This window comes from Asparagus officinalis, chromosome 2 (assembly GCF_001876935.1).
Source record: "Asparagus officinalis chromosome 2, Aspof.V1, whole genome shotgun sequence".
Lineage (NCBI taxonomy): Eukaryota > Viridiplantae > Streptophyta > Magnoliopsida > Asparagales > Asparagaceae > Asparagus > Asparagus officinalis.
The window spans coordinates 13,282,989-13,301,263 of record NC_033795.1 but is presented as its reverse complement, the minus strand read 5'-3'; the positions used below and the strand labels follow the sequence as shown (position 1 = coordinate 13,301,263).

General features: G+C 40.3%; 2 protein-coding genes across 2 annotated transcripts; one reads left to right on the top strand and one right to left on the bottom strand.

Moving 5' to 3' along the window:
* LOC109830324 (dirigent protein 22-like) lies at nucleotides 356–1,221 on the top strand. Its single transcript, XM_020397564.1, has one exon. The coding sequence runs from the start codon at nucleotides 390–392 to the stop codon at nucleotides 981–983; it is 594 nt and encodes a 197-aa protein (XP_020253153.1). The 5' UTR covers nucleotides 356–389; the 3' UTR covers nucleotides 984–1,221.
* Nucleotides 9,699–18,052, bottom strand: LOC109830852. The gene is made up of 3 exons (XM_020398213.1): nucleotides 17,770–18,052; nucleotides 9,868–10,796; nucleotides 9,699–9,749 (listed from the first exon to the last, which is right to left on the bottom strand). The coding sequence occupies exons 1-3, from the start codon at nucleotides 18,050–18,052 to the stop codon at nucleotides 9,699–9,701; spliced, it is 1,263 nt and encodes a 420-aa protein (XP_020253802.1).

Genomic DNA, 18,275 nt, shown 5'->3' with positions numbered 1-18,275 from the left:
TTCAGCCCGCAAAGAGAAAATTTATCAGCAACATTTCTCAAAAACTTAACCAACTTTAACAGAACTACCGATTCAAGTCGTACATCCTATATATTTCATGCGCCAAAGAGGGAAAAGTGGTCACCAACAATCGTAACGTGTCTTCGAGAGTACTTCAAAGTTCTAGCCTATGCTTTGCTTGTGAGGCACGCCACAAGCGTAGCATCTAAGCTAAGATTCAACTTAACAAAAATTTACATAACTTAATTATAGGATATGAATGATAACTAGTGAAACTTTACACAACTTATAATTGATCTTCGACTTTAAATCTAATCTAAAACGCTACACCTCTATATATTCATTGCTTGGCAAATCCTATCACCAAGCACAATATTCCCTCAAAATTAATGGCTCTACCTCAAACCAAATCCCTCTTTCTCCTCTTTCCACTGTTGGTATCTCCCTTCATTCCTACCATTTTCGGTGAAAACCCTAGCGAGTTCTCAAAAACCATCGATGTCCCGGAAGAACCGATGCGTCGCCAAAAACTCACTTCCCTGCATTTCTACTTCCACGATATTGTAAGCGGTCGCAATGCAACTGCGGTTCCCGTAACTAAACCCCCTAACCCTTCATCTTTTTTCGGTGTTATCATGATGATGGATGATCCGCTAACAGAAGGTCCGGACCCGAACTCGAAGCCCGTGGGCCGTGCACAAGGGATGTATGCAAGTGCTGCTTTAGAGGAGCTTGGATTCATGCAGGCTATGAACCTGTATTTTACTGCAGGTAAGTACAACGGAAGCGTGTTAACGGTTCTCGGGCGCAACGCCCCGATGCACCCGATAAGGGAGATGCCTGTTATTGGAGGTAGTGGGCTGTTTAGGTTTGCTACAGGTTATGCACTGGCTAGGACGCATTGGGTTGATTTGAAGACTGGGGATGCGATAGTGGAGTACAATGTTACTGTTATGCAGTCGAGTCCAGTCCTTGTGGGTTGATTAGGGTTATGGGCTTATGTGCTCGTAGTAGCATAGTTTAATTTTCATGTTGATCCGTTATAAATTTTATTATGTTTACTAGTTGGATCCCGGTACTCGGTTGCTTACTTGTTGCGTTGGAGATCCATAACTGGACATATATCCAGTTAAGACTTGGCACTTATCATCTCTAACCTTTTTTTAATTAGCATTTAATTGTTTTTTTTTTCTTGTGAAATAAACCAATCTCTATGTTATATGTATATGTTTTGTAAAGGGATGTACGTACGTCAACACTTACGGAGCGTTCGACGGCTCCACTAACCAAATTAGTGGAACTAATTAACTCTGTCAAGAGTCTAATTTTTATCTGGCTAAAACTGGTCGAATTCAAAGTCTGGTTTATATGCGCTTAACACGTTGTACGTCTTCACTAGTTGAGTTGGCAAGTGTATTAATGAAGTTGAAGCGAGAAATTTACTTAGGGCCTGTTTGGCTATTTCCAAAAAAAAATCGGAAATGGAAATGTCACTCTTGAAAACATTTCAAGTCATTTCAAGACATTTCCAAGGTTTCTTTTTTTTTTCGCAAAGAAAACTCACCTTTTCACTGCCAACTCACACAAACAAACAAAAAAAGCCTCCATAGTAACAGTGACTAGAGTTCTATTTCTTGTGTTTGTTTGAGAAAAAGAAAAAAGAAAATGAGAAACCTCTTATTTAAATAATACGGTTTATTCTTCTGAACTATTCAAACAGTTTTTTTTACTAATTAAAAATTCTCAGATGGGACATTTCCAAGTGTTTTCAGCTCATTTTGTTGTGAAAACACATTTCTTGAAATATTGAGGTGGCATCCTACGTGGTAGTCCATTTCTCAAAATTTAAAAATGAAACAAACATGTGAAATGGAAATGTCTTGAAAACAAAAACCCATGTGGCACATGGGGGTTTTCTTGAAAGGTGAGGTGGCAACACATCTCCTCTTTTTTTTTAGCAAACAAACAGGCCCTTAGGGGCTGTTTGGTTGTTGTTGGTAAAGTTGTGTATTTATGACACAACTTTGAAAGTTATTGTCTACCTCATCGATTTCACTTTTATATTTTTCTTTGTTTGTTTTTTATTCCATTGGAATCATAAATTGCTTGTTTGGTTTGCAAATGTAACTTTAATTGTTTGTTTGGAAAGTGTAAAAAATGGTCCTTACTCAAATGATCATATTGTTTGGAATTATTTTTATTATTTTTTTCTGACTTCAATGTCAGCTTTCTCCTAAAATCATGTCTTTTTTTTATGAAATCAGTTTACAAGCCACATCAGCATATGAAATCACTTTACACTATTTTCACAACCTCAAACAAACAATTGAAAGTGATGAAAGCTGATATTGGGACCCACTTTTTTACACTTTTCATCTTTTTACATGGTAAAAACATACAACCAAACAGCCCCTTAGGAACTGTTCTCTACCACTTCGTAGCCAGAGCAGACACGTGGAGTTCACCGGAAGGAAGAACTTGGGGGAATGATTTCTTGAACCGCAACGGAACTCGAAGCCCATAACTGAACCACCCCTAACTTGGAGCTGAACTAACTTTCTTAAGACCTTAATTATTTGGTTGGTGGGGTTGTGAAACGCAACCTTATAAAAGAAACATGATATCCATATGCAGCATACTAAAACATCAAAGGATCTATCCACAATACATGGATGTGTCACTAGAGTTTCACGTACGTTTTAGATGTTGATATTAGAGAAATAACATTATTTGTTGGGGTCTAAGTGGTAATAAATTAATTTAGTGGTAATACTAATAAGGGGCTAACACCTTATAGTTTTGTTTATTAAACTTTTTAAAGGGCTTATTTGGATGGAGGGTAATAGTAGAGAAGGGAAGTTAGGGGAAAACTATTCGCTCTAGTTCACCCTATTTGGGAATGCTTTAGAGAATAGAGTGCTCGCCTTGTTTCCCCTAACTTCACTTCAAAACAATTTAAGCATTTGAAAACAATCTAATAGCAATTTCAATGATTTAAATGACTAATTTGTATCTATTCACTATTTTTACTCTTGATTTGAGGGACTAATTTCAAAATAACTTAAGATTTGAGAGTCCAATAGTAATTTTAATGATTTGAGGGACTAAATTAACAATTTAAGCATTGAGGGACTTAATAGCAATTTCTATGAATTGGGGACTACTTTCAAAATATGAAAGAGGTAAGGGACTCGTATCGAGAAAACCCTAAACTTTTAGATACTCTTTCGTTACGAGAGAGTGTTAGCCGTATGCCAAAAATAATAATGTGTTAATGATTTGTTCTCTAATGTCGAACTTTTAGTTAATATAAGTCATATGAAATCCAACTTAGCAGTGTTGCATTGCCTTTTGCAGATAGATAAGTTGAAACTCTCCAGTCTTAAAAGGGGCGGTCTGTATGGTGTATGATAGCGGGCGATTTTCGCTTTGCTATCGTGCGCCCCCGCTGAGAAATTCTGAGAAAATTTGAGTTTTCTGATGGTGAGGAAGAAGAAAGGCAGTGGAAAGAAGATACTGGAGATAGGTCTGAGAGCTCCTAAGCTGAGTTCAACAGCTCCTGATGGCCTCTCTGATATTCTAAGCGAGGAAGATGATGTAGATTCCATTGAAATGGGTTCTACTGGGCCAAAGGGGGCAAGAAAGTCTAGATCTATGACAGAGGTGCTGAATTCGGGGAATTTGGAGTTCGATTTTGTTCTGGATCGTCAGATTCTTCAAAATTCTGGTCGGCAAGGAGATCGGAGTTCTAGTGGTCTCGTTCTTGGTAAGAATCACTCTTCTGGTTCTAATGGAAATCTTGAGTTTAATAAGTCAGCCGTTTCTAGTAGATCTATCAAATCTTGGGCAGATGAACTGGATTCAAGTAAAGATATACTAGATCCATCTTTAAATCAAGATCTTCGGTTGAATTTGAAGAATCCTGTGAGTCCTGTTCTGGAAAAAGGAAAAAATACTATTCTATTGTCTGGAATGAATAGTTCCCCAATTTCTATAGAACATTCTGATGAAAATTTAACTGAAAACACTGTTCTATTGAGTGCTGGAAGAAATAGTTCTCCGATTGTTAAAGAACATCCTGTTGAAAATTTAACTGGTTCAAATGGTACTGGTGAAAAATTGGATAAAAGTTGGGCTAGTCTGTTTACAGATAACAGGAAGATAGAGTATGGGATGAATTTGAACTATATTCCAGTGGGTAACAAAGACACAATATCTTTTAATGATGATGAATGAAGAAGATATTGAGAGGATTAATGACAGTGTGTATCCTATGTGGATTCAGCTTCCCTCTCTGAGACTCAATCTATGGAATGCTAAAGGTATTTCAAAAATTGCAAGTGCTATAGGTTGTCCAATAGCTACAGATAGACTGACTGCAAACAGGCAGAGGCTGGCTTATGCGAGGGTGTTAGTAGAGGTCAAATTGCCATCCCCCCTTCCAGACAAGATCAACATTCTAGATCCAAAAGGGACGGAATACACTCAGAAGGTGATTTATGAATTCAAACCTAAATGGTGTGAAGTATGTAAGCAGGTTGGTCATGATATTAAAAACTGTAGAAGGCAGATTAAAACTCAAAGATGAGTTCCCAAGCAAGGCCAGAATCCAATATCTGGTGATATCAGGAAGGAAAAAGATATAATTGAGAATGATAATCCTATGATATCAAATGTTAACCTGAATTTGGATATTACAAGACAAGAGAGCAGTGATAAGGAGGAGAATAGTAGGAAAATGGTTGTGCATGTTTCTGATACAGGTGGAGATAGTGGAAGTGGGATTGCTGTTACATCTGGTTATGGGTTGAAAGCAAAGCATAATGATGTGCATGAGATAAAGGAGAAAAATACTGATGATTTTGGTGCTGATACTCAAGGAATTAAACCTTGGACTCAATTTCAAAAAGGATTTAGGAGTAAAAATATCATTCCTGGAAATTCTTTTACATTTGTGGATATTTTGGATATTGACCCTTCTACATTAGATAGAGGGGGGAGCATAGATGAATATATCCTTCTGGAATGTTAGAGGATTGAACAAATCCTCTAAGCAACATATGGTTAGAAATTTCATATCTCAATACCATCTTTCATATGTGGCTCTACTTGAAACAAAAATAAATGAAAATAAGATTCAGCAAGCAGCAAAAAAAATTGCTGGAAATTGGAATTGTGTCTCTAATGCTAGTAATAATAGAAAAGCAAGGATCATGATTATGTGGGATCCAAAAATTCTTGGTATTCAAATTAGCTCCATATCAGACCAGAGTATCACATGCAAAATTGTATCAGTTGATGGAAGAACAGAATGTATGGTTACTTCAGTCTATGGGTTTAATCAAATGGAAGCTAGGAAGGAATTATGGAATGAATTGAAGACTATTCAGCAGTCAATGGGGAATGAACCATGGATCTTATGTGGTGACTTTAACACTGTAATAAAAGGTGAAGAAAAGCTTGGAGGTGCAGCTGTTACTGAGGCTGAAACCAAGGATTTCAGGGGGTTTATTGAAGACTGTCACCTAAATCATCTAAAAACAACTGGATGCTTTTACACATGGAATAATAAACAGGATCATGATACTAGAGTGTGGAGCAGGCTGGATAGGGCTCTGGTGAATGATGCATGGCTTAACATGTACAATGCTAGCCAGGTTGAATTCTTGCTTCCTTATTTTTCTGACCATTCTCCTGCCATGGTGTCTTTATTCCAGGATTGTTCAATTGGGAAAAAGCCTTTCAGGTTTTTTAAAATGTGGTCTAAGCATGAAAGCTACATTCCAACGGTCTCTGCAATCTGGCAAACAAAAGTACAGGGATACAGAATGTTCTCAGTCTGCAAGAAACTCAAAATGATGAGAGGTGCCCTTAAGGAATTAAACAAGAAACACTATTATAATATCAGTGAACAAGTTCTTAGAGCAAAAATTGCTCTTGTTGAGGCTCAAAGTAATCTGCAATTAGATCCTCTCAATTCAGATTATATTTTGAAGGAAAAGGAGTGTATTACAAGCTACAACAAACTCCTAGACTGTGAGCTTTCCTTTCTGCAGCAAAAAGCTAGGATTATTTGGAGTATGCAAGGAGACAGGTGCACAAATTTTTTCCACTCCAGAATCAAAGAAAACAGGCATCATAACAGGGTTTTGGTTCTTTACAACAACCTTGGACAAAGACTCACTGATCAAAAGGAGATAGCAAATGAAATGGTGGATTTTTTCAAGGGCCTTTTAGGGACAGCTCCAGTCACTACAGCACCTGATATACATATTATTCAAGCTGGTCCCTGTTTAAATGAGATTCAAGCTAATACTCTTTCAAGACCTGTTTCAAAAGATGAGATAAAGAATATTGTCTTTTCAATGGATGAAAACAAGGCACCTGGGCCAGATGGTTATGGATTTGCTTTTTATAAATCTGCTTGGCCTGTGATTGGGGAGGAGGTAACACTTGCAATTCAAGAGTTTTTTAAGAATGGAAAATTACTGGGAATGGTTAACTCAACTGCCATTACTTTGGTGCCAAAGAAACACTGTCCAGTCACCCCAGCTGATTTTAGGCCCATATCCTGCTGCAATTGCATTTACAAGATCATTTCAAAAATTCTAGCAAATAGGATTAAGCCAATCATGGGGAGCATTGTGAATGAAGCACAGAGTGTTTTTGTCAAAGGTAGACAGATTACAAGTAATATTTCCTTGGCTCATGAGCTAGCTAAAAGTTATAGTAGAAGAAACATTTCTTCTAGAGTCATGTTGAATATTGATATCAAGAAAGCATTTGATACAATAAGCTGGGACTTTATTAAAATGATGCTTGAAGGGCTGAAATTTCCAAAGGAGATGACAAACTGGATTATGGCTTGCATCACTTCACCAAAATTCTCTATCTCACTTAATGGATCTCTTCATGGCTACTTTGAAGGAAAGAGGGATCTAAGGCAGGGTGATCCCCTATCACCTTATCTTTTCATACTTGGGATGGAATTCTTATCAAGGAGACTGGAGCTCTTAAAAAAGACAGGTTGTTTAAGTATCACCCGATGTGTGGTAATCTCAAAATTTCTCATCTCATTTTTGCAGATGACTTGTTGCTCTTTACCAAAGGTGATCTTTACTCCATACAAAAGCTATATCAATGTGTTAAGGACTTCAGTGACACAACTGGTCTTGAAGCTAATTTGGATAAATGCTCAATTTACTTTGGTGGGGTTGATGATGCTATTAAAACAAAGATCAAAGATTTCCTGGGGTTCTCAGAAGGTGTCATTCCATTCAGATATCTAGGGGTACCTCTCATTTGCAAGAGGCTCACTCATGTGGACTGTAACCCTTTGCTGGATAGTATTTCAAATCAATTTCAGAAGTGGTCAAGACATAGCAATTTGTCATATGCAGGGAAGATTCAGGTTATCAAAAGTGTGATTTTGGGTATTCAAAATTTCTGTACATCAAATTTTATACTGTCAGTAAAAGTAGTGAAGAAGATTGATGAAGTCTGCAGGCAATTCCTGTGGGGAAAATCTAAAAACTCTTCAAAAACTCCTTTGGTCTCATGGGATAAGGTATGCTGTGGGAGAAGTCAAGGTGGTCTAGGGGTTTATTCTGCAGCTATTTGGAATCTAGCTACTGCTATGAGGAGTATGTGGTACATTCATGTCAATAAGGAAATTTTATGGGTGAAATGGATCCATGGAAATTATTTAAAACAAAATGATGTATGGAATGTTAAAGCAAAAAGGGGAGACTCTTGGATGTGGAAGCAGCTACTTAAATGTAGGGACAAGGCCTTACATGAAGTGGGAGGCATAGACAACCTGAAGAAACTGCTTAATGATTGCTACAAAAATTCAAAAATCAAGTTGTCAGCAGTATACACTGCATTCTCCCCTGCCATCAAAGTTCCCTGGTTTAGCACAGTGTGGGGGAATTTGAACTACCCTAGACACTCGTTTGTATTGTGGCTTGCGGTGCTGAACAGGTTACAAACTCAAGACAGATTATTGAGAAGGGGGTGCTGAACAGGTTACAAACTCAAGACAGATTATTGAGAAGGGGGATCATCAACTCAAATCAGTGTCACCTGTGTGCGGGTTCTGAGAACAGAGAACAGATTATTGAGAAGGGGGATCATCAACTCAAATCAGTGTCACCTGTGTGCGGGTTCTGAGAACAGAGACCATTTATTCTTTGAATGCAATTTTTCCAGGGATGTGTGGCTAGGCATCATTAACTGGCTTAGAATTGATTGGCAAACATGCTATTGGAACTTACTAATGAATTGGTATATCACAAGACAGAGAGGGAAAGGATTCAAGACAAGAGTTAAGAGATTGGTGCTTGCGGCTGCTGTGTACAGAATTTGGGAGGAAAGGAACAGAAGGTGTTTTCAGCAGAAGTGTAGGAATCCTGATCAGTTGGTAAAGATCATCAAAACTGATATCTTCACCATATGTCTGAACAGCAACATCACGGCTGAACGGGAAGAGTGGTTAGTATCTTTGTAAGTTTTGTATAGCTTCAAAGTTTGGTTTTTCTCTTTGTTGAGATAGTGATGTACATAACTTCCATATTTTTGGCAAATGAATAAAAGTTTTTCATTTACCAAAAAAAAAAAGTCATATGAAATCCTTGTTTACATGAAAGATTAGAAATGCAAATATTTTCTTAGACTAATTTCGGCTAGATTGCATGCCTCTTAGTTTACATGTGTTCAATTAGATACCAAAACGAAAATAGTATCGAAAAAATCCTAAACTATTAGGTAATCTTTCGTTATGAGAGAGTGTGTAGCCGTATGCCAAAAAAATAATGTGTTAATTATTTTTTCTCTAATGTTGAACTTTTAATTAATATAAGTCATATGAAATCCTTGTTTACATGAAAGATTAGAAATGCTAATATTTTCTTAGACTACTTTCGGCTAGATTGCATACCTCTTAGTTTACATGTGTTCAATTAGATACCAAAACGAAAATAGCAAAAAAAAAACGTGATAGATTAGAAATGCTAATATTTTATTTGACTAAGCAAATAAATGTTCACCAGTACAAGTTTTATAAATATAAGCCCTCTCAAACTTGCAAGATTGAAAAAAAAACCCTCCCAGACCCCTCTACGAAGGATAAGGTATCAATAAGGGATAAATTACAAAAAGAGACCTTGAGAAATTTGGTCCACTTGAAGATAACACCTAAATATTTCAAAATATCTTATTTAATTAACCCTCATAATTTTTGCATTTCTCTGAATGTATTTCAAATAGCCCCCAACTTTCTGGAATTATCTAAAAAATAATTTGGGGCTAAATAATATTTCCAAACGTTTTAGGTCATTATTTCAAGAAGGCCTAACTTCATGGGGATCTCATGAATTTTGTAATAAAACCCATTTATTACGACCAGAAAATTGTTTTCATAAAAAGTTTCTTTGGCCCCACCACGGCTCCACTCTGACAAGCAGCAGTGGTGGGGTAGTGGGCAGAGGTGGATGGGCATGCTGCAAAAAAGGGTGGGACAGCGGATGAGAGTTTGGCGATGAAGCGGAACAAAGGGCGGGAAAGTTGTTTATAATTAACCCTAATAAACCTATTATTAATGCTTAACAATCATTTCACTGATTGAATTATATTGAATGTAGCAGCAAAAACATTTGTGCTATGTTAAATTTTTTTTTTGTCAATGAAATAAATTTTATTCATTTTCCAAATGTGTAAATTGTGTAGAACATCAAAATACCAGGATTTTCCTGGCAATCAAAAAACAGCAAAAGTGTCAAAGAAAAGCAATTACAATTGCACTATTCTCTCTTTTATATGGGGAGAAATATCATCATTCAAAATTCTAGATAGTATCAGTGTCTTCACTCTTCGAAAAATTGTTGCTGGATCTTGTGTTCTCTGCTGGAATATTCTTTGGTTTCTTTCCTTCCATATAGCATAGATTGATACAGTTAAAGCCATTCTTTTAATTCTCTTCATAAACCCCTTTCCTTTCAGATTAGAGCTATACCAGTCTATAATAGAATCCCAATTGCAAGACTTCCATTTGTATTTCAGCCATACCATAACATTATTCCAGAGTTCAGCTGAGTATGCACAGTCGAAGAAGAGATGCCTGCAGGTTTCTTGTTGCTGAAACGTGCACAAAACACAGTCCCTATGATGTTGATTGATGTCAAGAATCCTCATGTGACATAATCTATCCTTTGTTAACAGTCTAGAATGGATAGCAAGCCAAGAGATGAAGGAATGTTTAGGATATGACCATTCATCCCAGACTGTTTTAGACCAGACCATTTGTGTATTAACATTTTGATTGATGAGCTCATGGTAAAAAGCAGATATCTGAAAATTACTTCCAGAGCAACACTTACTGATGACATTCTGGACATTTGAAACATCTCCCAGCTTGCAAATCACTTTATCTCTCACTCTAATTATTTGTTTCCACATCCAAGAGTCATTTACTTTACTTTGTACTTGCCAAATATTGAACTGTCTGAGATAATTTCCATGCACCCATTTAATCCATAACAAACCTTTCTTAAGATGTATCATCCAAATAAGCTTGATTGCAGCTGCAGTATTCCAGATTTTTGCAGAGAAAACCCCAAGCCCTCCATGTTCCTTGCTTTGACAAATTGTCTTCCAGGACAGCAAATGGATTTTATGATTCCATAGGAAATCTGCACAGAGACTATCAATTTTCTTCAATACCTTTGTTGGCAGAACATAGTTGTTAGTCCAGAAATTTTGTATGCCTAGGATGACTGATTTGATAAGTTGTAATCTTCCTGCATAGGACAGCATTTTCTTTTTTTGCCAGCTCTGAAACTGAGTAGAAATTTTGTCTATCAGGGGGGAACAGTCAAGGCATGATAATCTCTTTGAGATTAATGGGACTCCGAGGTATCTGATGTAGGCATCGAAAATTGCCTATAGGTCTCCACGAACAGCTCAGTGTTAAGAAATGACGATGAACGTCACCATCTGGTTCACAGAAGCTTGATTGATGTCGGTGAACGCTTGAAGTAAACCGACGAACTACGTGAAACAACGGAACTTCGGAATGATGAAGATATGAACCGATCGGGAACATCGTATCGTTCACAAACGGTGGAATACCCTTCGTGTCTCATTTATTCCGTGGATGATTTAATCATTGGAGCTTATAGAACGCCTCGTCGGCTTTCCAACACACTTTGAATCGTTCAAATCCGAGTTCGGATGAAGAAGTTACGGCGGAAGCGGACGAATGCACCACAACGGAGTGTCTCGGCCAAAGCCGAGACACCCTAGGGTGTCTCGGATTTTGGGAGACACCCTAGGGTGTCTCAGATTTTGGGAGACACCCTAGGGTGTCTCCAACACGGATTTGGGCCCTTTAGGTGGTTTTAACCGCTCCGCAACCCCTCAAGCCTATAAATACAAGCCCCAGACCCTCATTTTTTGAGATCTGGAATTCTCGTGCCTCGGCGAAGCCCTGCCGGATTGAAGACTTAAAGTACACAGATTTCAGAGAGGAGGAGGAGAGATCGGATCGAGTTCTTCAATGCAAGAGAGAGAGAGATTCGTCAGATCTACATCACCCGCATCCAATCCTTAGTATTATCCCGTTGTGGTAATTCTAAGAAGAGCAATTATCTCGCTTTTGTCGAGATAAGCGCTTCTGTTTCTAGATCTCCTCGCGGATCGACGAAGCTCTGCCCAATTTTTCAGCAATCAGATCTGATCGACGGTGGTCCACGGATAAACCTCGGTACAGGTAAAGATCCCACGCAAGCAGAAGACCGATAAACGATCTCTGTGTTTGTTTGATAAAGTTGTAAACTTTTTTTATTTTCATTGTGTAAGGAGATCTTATAAAAAGATCAACTTTATATTTTATTTGAGTTTATTGTAACGACTAAAGTTGTAATAGATTCGATAACAATGGAAATATCAACTTTCTCCGCAAACAAACTGGCGACCACAGTGGGAGCCAACAACCTCGCTGCCGAGGTTGTCGTGCCGCAGCCAACGATCAAGATCCCTGTGGCTGAAGAGGGCGAATAAGGTTCGAGGAGTGCAGGAGTGCCTCCTCCTCCAGATCCGCCTCTCCTGGCAAGTGCAGGAGTGCCTCCTCCTCCAGAAAGATCTGCTGGTCTTCAGATCTGAAGATCCAAGAAGACGATCTCTCCGCCGCTGTTGCTGTTGCACCTTGCAATGATCCACCGGCGCTCAATGAAGCCAAATTTTCATATCTGAACTCCTTCACGATTAAGGAGTCGACTGCTGAAGGCGCGCCAACTCTATCAAAGAGAGCACGTCAAAGGAAACGACAACGCCTCGCGCGCCAATTCGCCAAGGCTTTGGATCAGGTGGATGGACTCCATTACCAAGCAGATCTGGAGTTCAGAAAGCACCAAGTGGCTAATCTGTCGCCATGACCAGCTTTGGACATCTCCTCCCAACCACCTACTAACGAATGGGTTCGTGTCAAACGAACTCGTTCAACTCTTGAGGAGCGTATCCACAAGCGCCGAGCACAGCTAGCGCAGACGAGGATCCTTACGCGAAAAGCACGTGAAATGCAAAAGAAAGAGGCAGTTAAGAGATCGCCGAGATCCAAACAAGTTTGGGTGCCAAAAACCAAATCAGCGCCTAAGGCAAAAGCAGACGACGTTGCTCTCCGGCCTTCGTCAACTCCAGACCATGCTCCCGCACTTCCGGTGAAGCTCTATGACAACATGGATCTCCCCAAAGCTAGAGTCCCATTGAAGGATCGCATCGGTTCTCTACCCGAGGATCGAGGAAAAGCGCCTGTTAAGGAAAGCTTGAGTTCGTTGAAGGAGCTTCGAGCCAACATCCGGGCTGGGGGTCGTACGCGACCTTCTAACAAATTGATTTCTGCAACGGCCCGCTTGGCGGTGCGTGCAGAAAATCAGGAGCCCGTTAAGGTTTCACCCTCACAAAGGTGTGATTCCAAACGTGTGACTCCCGTAGATGTCAACAAGGCAATGTTTACTCAGAGGAAAACGTGTCAGACAGACGAACGAGTTATACCTGAGAATCTATGTAAACAGCCGATAGGTTACTCCGACCGCAACATCGATGAGTTGTACTATCGGGCTGGGGGTACGAATAAATCTCGAAAGAGAAGTACCCCGGAAGCGGACTCTCGCTGTCCGTGTATCAAAATTATCAGGGCAGTATTATCAACGTGTAGCTGCCCCAAGACCGCTCCGCAGAGGGACTCGGTATTTGAGAGGATCTTTGATGGAACGACGAAGCTCAAGTCAAGACGTTTCCACCAAGGAGGATCGGTTGCTCGAGATGATGAATTTCCAGAAGTTACCATCAACATGGTCAATAAGGGAAAATCTCTGATTGTTTCAAGTGGTTCCAACCCTAATTTCTCTCTAGGAAGAAGAGTCAGTTCGGGAATAACCCAACAAATATCTCAGCTTCAGCTAGAAATCGTTGGACATAATGATTACCAGGGTGTCCATGAAGGAATACATTCTGATGACGAACTCTCAGATTCTTATTCCGCAATCGCCTCTGACGATACAACATCTAGCATAGGACAAGCTCGGGAAGTATTCATGGTCAACACCAAGCAAATAGCCAAAATCATTGAGGATGCTCTAGCCAAGCAGAAAGAAGCATTCAAAATCGAAATGGAAATGGTCATTCACGGGATGAGACAAATGCACGACCAACAAATTCGAGCTTTGTCGAATCAGCTAGGTGAGTCTAGCCGTCGCAGCACTGCTAACCAAGCAGGTAGCGATTCAGATGTGGATGAACACAACGCTGGGGGTGGTCCCACTAAGGACAATAATACTGGGGGTGGTCCCACCAAAGATGACAATGCTAGGGGTGGCCCCGTTATTCCTATCAAGAATTGTGCAAAACAGGATATAGATGAGGACGAAAAGATGAAGGACCTTGAGAGAAAAATTAACGCTTTAATGTCTGCTCAAGAGGTAAAGAAGACTGGCATTCCGTGTCCTTACCCGAAAGAATGGGAATCGATTCCGTATCCAGCGAAGTTCAACCTGATCAACTTCACGCTGTTCGACGGGAAGGGTTCCCCCACTCAGCATCTAATCTACTTTAAGTCCCATTTGGGAGTGATCTCTGGCAACGAACCTCTGATGGTCCGGTTATTTGTTGGCACCCTTCGCGGGCCCGCCTTCGATTGGTACCTCCGCCTTAAGCCCGAAAGCATCAACAGCTGGAAGGACCTGGAAAGCATGTTCCTCGCTCATTTCTTCGATGATGACACCGAAGTGTCGATCAGGACACTCTTCAATGAGAAACAAAAAGACGGAGAGTCGGTGGATACCTTCATCAAACGCTTTCGCAATCAGGCAATGAACTGCAAAGATCCCGTCACGGAGGAATTCGTCTTACAAACCTGTCATAACAACTTGTCCATTAACATCTTGAACGTTATGGGAGTAGAGCCACTCAATACCTGGAGAGGGTTGAAGGCGCGCGGAGAGCAGGCCGAACGATTCCTTAGAAGGAGGAAGGTTGAAAGATGCCAATCGATGACTAACCCTCTGAATACGGGTCTCGTTTCCCATAATGAAGGGAATACACCTACAACAGTTGTTGACGTTAATCAGACGTCGCAACAGCAGTCCCGAAGACAGCAGAATAGTTCGGATCCGAGGCTCCAAAAAGAGTACTCATTCAAGGACAAAGACGTTTCAGCCATCTTCGAGGCCCTTCTTGAAAATAACAAGATCAACCTGCCGCCCATCATAAATCAGGAGGAAGCGGACGATACTGCAGATCCGAAGTACTGCGCGTACCACAGGAGGATCCTTCATCCCACCAAGGCTTGCTTTACTTTAAAGAATAGCATCCAAACCTTGGTTGAAGCCGGCGTCATAACGCTAGGGTAAGCCAATTAGGAACGGCGTTACTCCAAAGAGTATACGAGTATAAACTGCTTCTCAATCCTCCAATCGGTATATAAGGTTAAACTGCTCCCTGATACTCCAATAGGTATATGAGTCTAAACTGTTTCCTACTGTTAATGGGAAGTTCCTGGAGAATGTTATGCTAATATTCTTAAGGATAACCCGAACATGTAACAGAGTACAAAGTCAGACCCAGTTCCAAGAAAGAAGCTGGGGGTGGATGATTCATGTAAAAATTCCTCTCTCGATTCCTTCCATGAACGAGAGGTCCACTTTCAAATTGAACGATCAAGCCTGTAAGAGGTAAGATCATTTCAAACCTCCCACTTTCACTGCTTCCTTGGTCAAACCTATAAAAGTTAGGGCCACAACCAGATTCTCCTCTCGATTCCTTTCATGAACGAGAGGTCCACTTTCAATTGAGCAATCAAACCTATAAAAGTTAGGGTCGAAATCGGAATTTCCCCTCAATAAATGAGGGACTCTTTTTGGATCGAATGACCAATCCTATAAAAGTTAGGGTCGTTTGAATCTTTCCGATTCTCGGAGTGGAGATCCCACTCTTAGTTTCATCATTTCGGATTCTGAGGGTGGAGATCCCACCTTGAGTTTTCTTTCCAACTGGAGATAGAATATAAAATTCTTCCTCTTCAGTGCCGGGAGATAGAATATAAAATTCTTCCTCTTCCGTTTTCCAGTCCGTCTTTACCCTGAGAAAAGACACAATTCCCAACTTCCAATCCGTGCACTTTGTGCACAGGGAATTTTATCTCAACTCCTAAATAGAGATAAGCCTACGCCTAACACGCGTTGCCGGTTTAGTCTTTCACCGATTGAAAAAGACACCAGAATCCAGTCTGGGGTATTTTATCCCGAAGCCTAAGTAGGGATAAGTCAACGCTTAACCCGCGTTGCTGGGTGGTTCGTTCCCGTAAAAATGACCGAGTCTACGTATTCAGCATCGTAGCAACAAAAATCCATGCCTTTTATGCATGGGGAATTTTATCCCGAAGCCTAAGTAGGGATAAGTCAACGCCTAACACGCGTTGCCGGTTAGTCTTTTGCCGTGAAATTTGACCGTAAAAAGGACAAAAGACCACATATTCAATATTATGGCAGGTTGTTATTAATAACACCATAATCTGTGCCTCACACGCATGGGAAATTTTATCCCGAAGCCTAAGCAGGGATAAGTCAATGCCTAACACGTGTTGCCGGTTTAGTCTTTTACCGATTGAAGAAGACACCAAAATCCGAGTCTGGGGATTTTTATCCTGAAGACTTGAGCATCCAACAAACTCAGGATAAGATCCACAAATGCAGATGAATCAGCTTTAACAGTTGGTCCTGCAACCCCGACACTTGCGATCGCCGTGCTCTAATACCTTAAGAGCTTAAACTATGTATACTCCAGTAAACGTACGAGTATAAACTGTGTCAACGTACGACGTTCGAAACCCTAGGGTCAACACCGGTCAACGCGTATCCCTAGGTCAACGCCGGTCAACGCGTTGCGATCAAAAAGTCAATGCAAATTAATATATCATGACAGAGATAGTCAGTTCAAAGTCAACTCAATGACACGAGCCAAACTCAACTCACAAACGCAGCGCCGGAAGGACTTCGGCTATTCGTCAAAGCATCGAATAGACCGAAAATCGAAGAAGCCAAGAGTTGAAGCTAACTACAGGTTCTTTACACCAATCGAAGGCTGGACCAATCATATCTAAAGTATTCCAGTCTCTTCTATAAAAGAAACGAGTCTGGAACGCTTTGGAGGGGGTATCTGTAGGCATCGAAAATTACCTATAGGTCTCCACGAACAGCTCAGTGTTAAGAAATGACGATGAACATCACCATCTGGTTCACAGAAGCTTGATTGATGTCGGTGAACGCTTGAAGTAAACCGACGAACTACGTGAAACAACGGAACTTCGGAATGATGAAGATATGTGAACCGATCGGGAACCTCGTATCGTTCACAAACGGTGGAATACCCTTCGTGTCTCATTTATTCCGCGGATGATTTAATCATTGGAGCTTATAGAACGCCTCGTCGGCTTTCCAACGCACTTTGAATCGTTCAAATCTGAGTTCGGATGAAGAAGTTACGGCGGAAGCGGACGAATGCACCACAACGGAGTGTCTCGGCCAAAGCCGAGACACCCTAGGGTGTCTCAGATTTTGGGAGACACCCTAGGGTGTCTCGGATTTTGGGAGACACCCTAGGGTGTCTCCAACACGGATTTGGGCCCTTTAGGTGGTTTTAACCGCTCTGCAACCCCTCAAGCCTATAAATACAAGCCCCAGACCCTCATTTTTTGAGATCTGGAATTCTCGTGCCTCGGCGAAGCCCTGCCGGATTGAAGACTTAAAGTACACAGATTTCAGAGAGGAGGAGGAGAGATCGGATCGAGTTCTTCAACGCAAGAGAGAGAGAGATTCGTCAGATCTACATCACCCGCATCCAATCCTTAGTATTATCTCGTTGTGGTAATTCTAAGAAGAGCAATTATCTCGCTTTTGTCGAGATAAGCGCTTCTGTTTCTAGATCTCCTCGCGGATCGACGAAGCTCTGCCTAATTTTTTAACAATCAGATATGATCGACGGTGGTCCACGGATAAACCCCGGCACAAGCAAAGATCCCACGTAAGCAAAAGACCGATAAACGATCTCTGCGTTTGTTTGATAAAGTTGTAAACTTTTTTATTTTCATTGTGTAAGGAGATCTTATAAAAAGATCAACTTTTTATTTTATTTGAGTTTATTGTAACGACTAAAGTTGTAATAGATTCGATAACAATGGAAATATCAACTTTCTCCGCAAACATCTGACAGGTAGCATACCTTTAGCAAAATTCAAAAGAGAGCAGATATGGGTTTTCAAGTCCTCCCCAATTCCACTCATGTTTATGGAACATTTATTTGGATTAGTCTCCAACCCAGAAACTTGACTGAATTCAGATAGGCATTCTTTCAGTTTTGCAATTGAGTAGATATCAGCTTTGTAAAATAGTAGCAGGTCATCAGCAAAGAAAAGATGGGAGATTTTGAGCTTTGAGCATTTTGGGTGATATTTGAAAAGCTTGTCAATAAAAGCACTTTGGGAATCACTGATAAGTGCCCCCATCACTCCTTGAATTCTTGTTGCAATAATTTTAGATATGATTTTATATAAACAGTTGCAGCAAGAAATAGGCCTGTAATCTGAGGGGGATTTAGGATTGAGAATCTTAGGGACCAAGGTTATAGATGTAGCATTAAGAGCTCCTAGAAGTTTACCAGCTTTGAAGAACTCTTCAACAGCAAGGAAAAGATCCTCTTTAATTAGCTTCTAGGTTTCTTTGAAGAAT

Coding starts and splice junctions, on each gene's coding strand:
- LOC109830324 (XM_020397564.1), top strand. CDS start 390: ATGGCTCTACCTCAAACCAAATCCCTCTTTCTCCTCTTTCCACTGTTG.
- LOC109830852 (XM_020398213.1), bottom strand. CDS start 18,052: ATGGGGGCACTTATCAGTGATTCCCAAAGTGCTTTTATTGACAAGCTT. Junction 10,797..17,769: donor TCTTTTGAATTTTGCTAAAG/GTATGCTACCTG, acceptor TGTCCTATGCAG/GAAGATTACAACTTATCAAA. Junction 9,750..9,867: donor CAGCAACAATTTTTCGAAGA/GTGAAGACACTG, acceptor TTTGATTGCCAG/GAAAATCCTGGTATTTTGAT.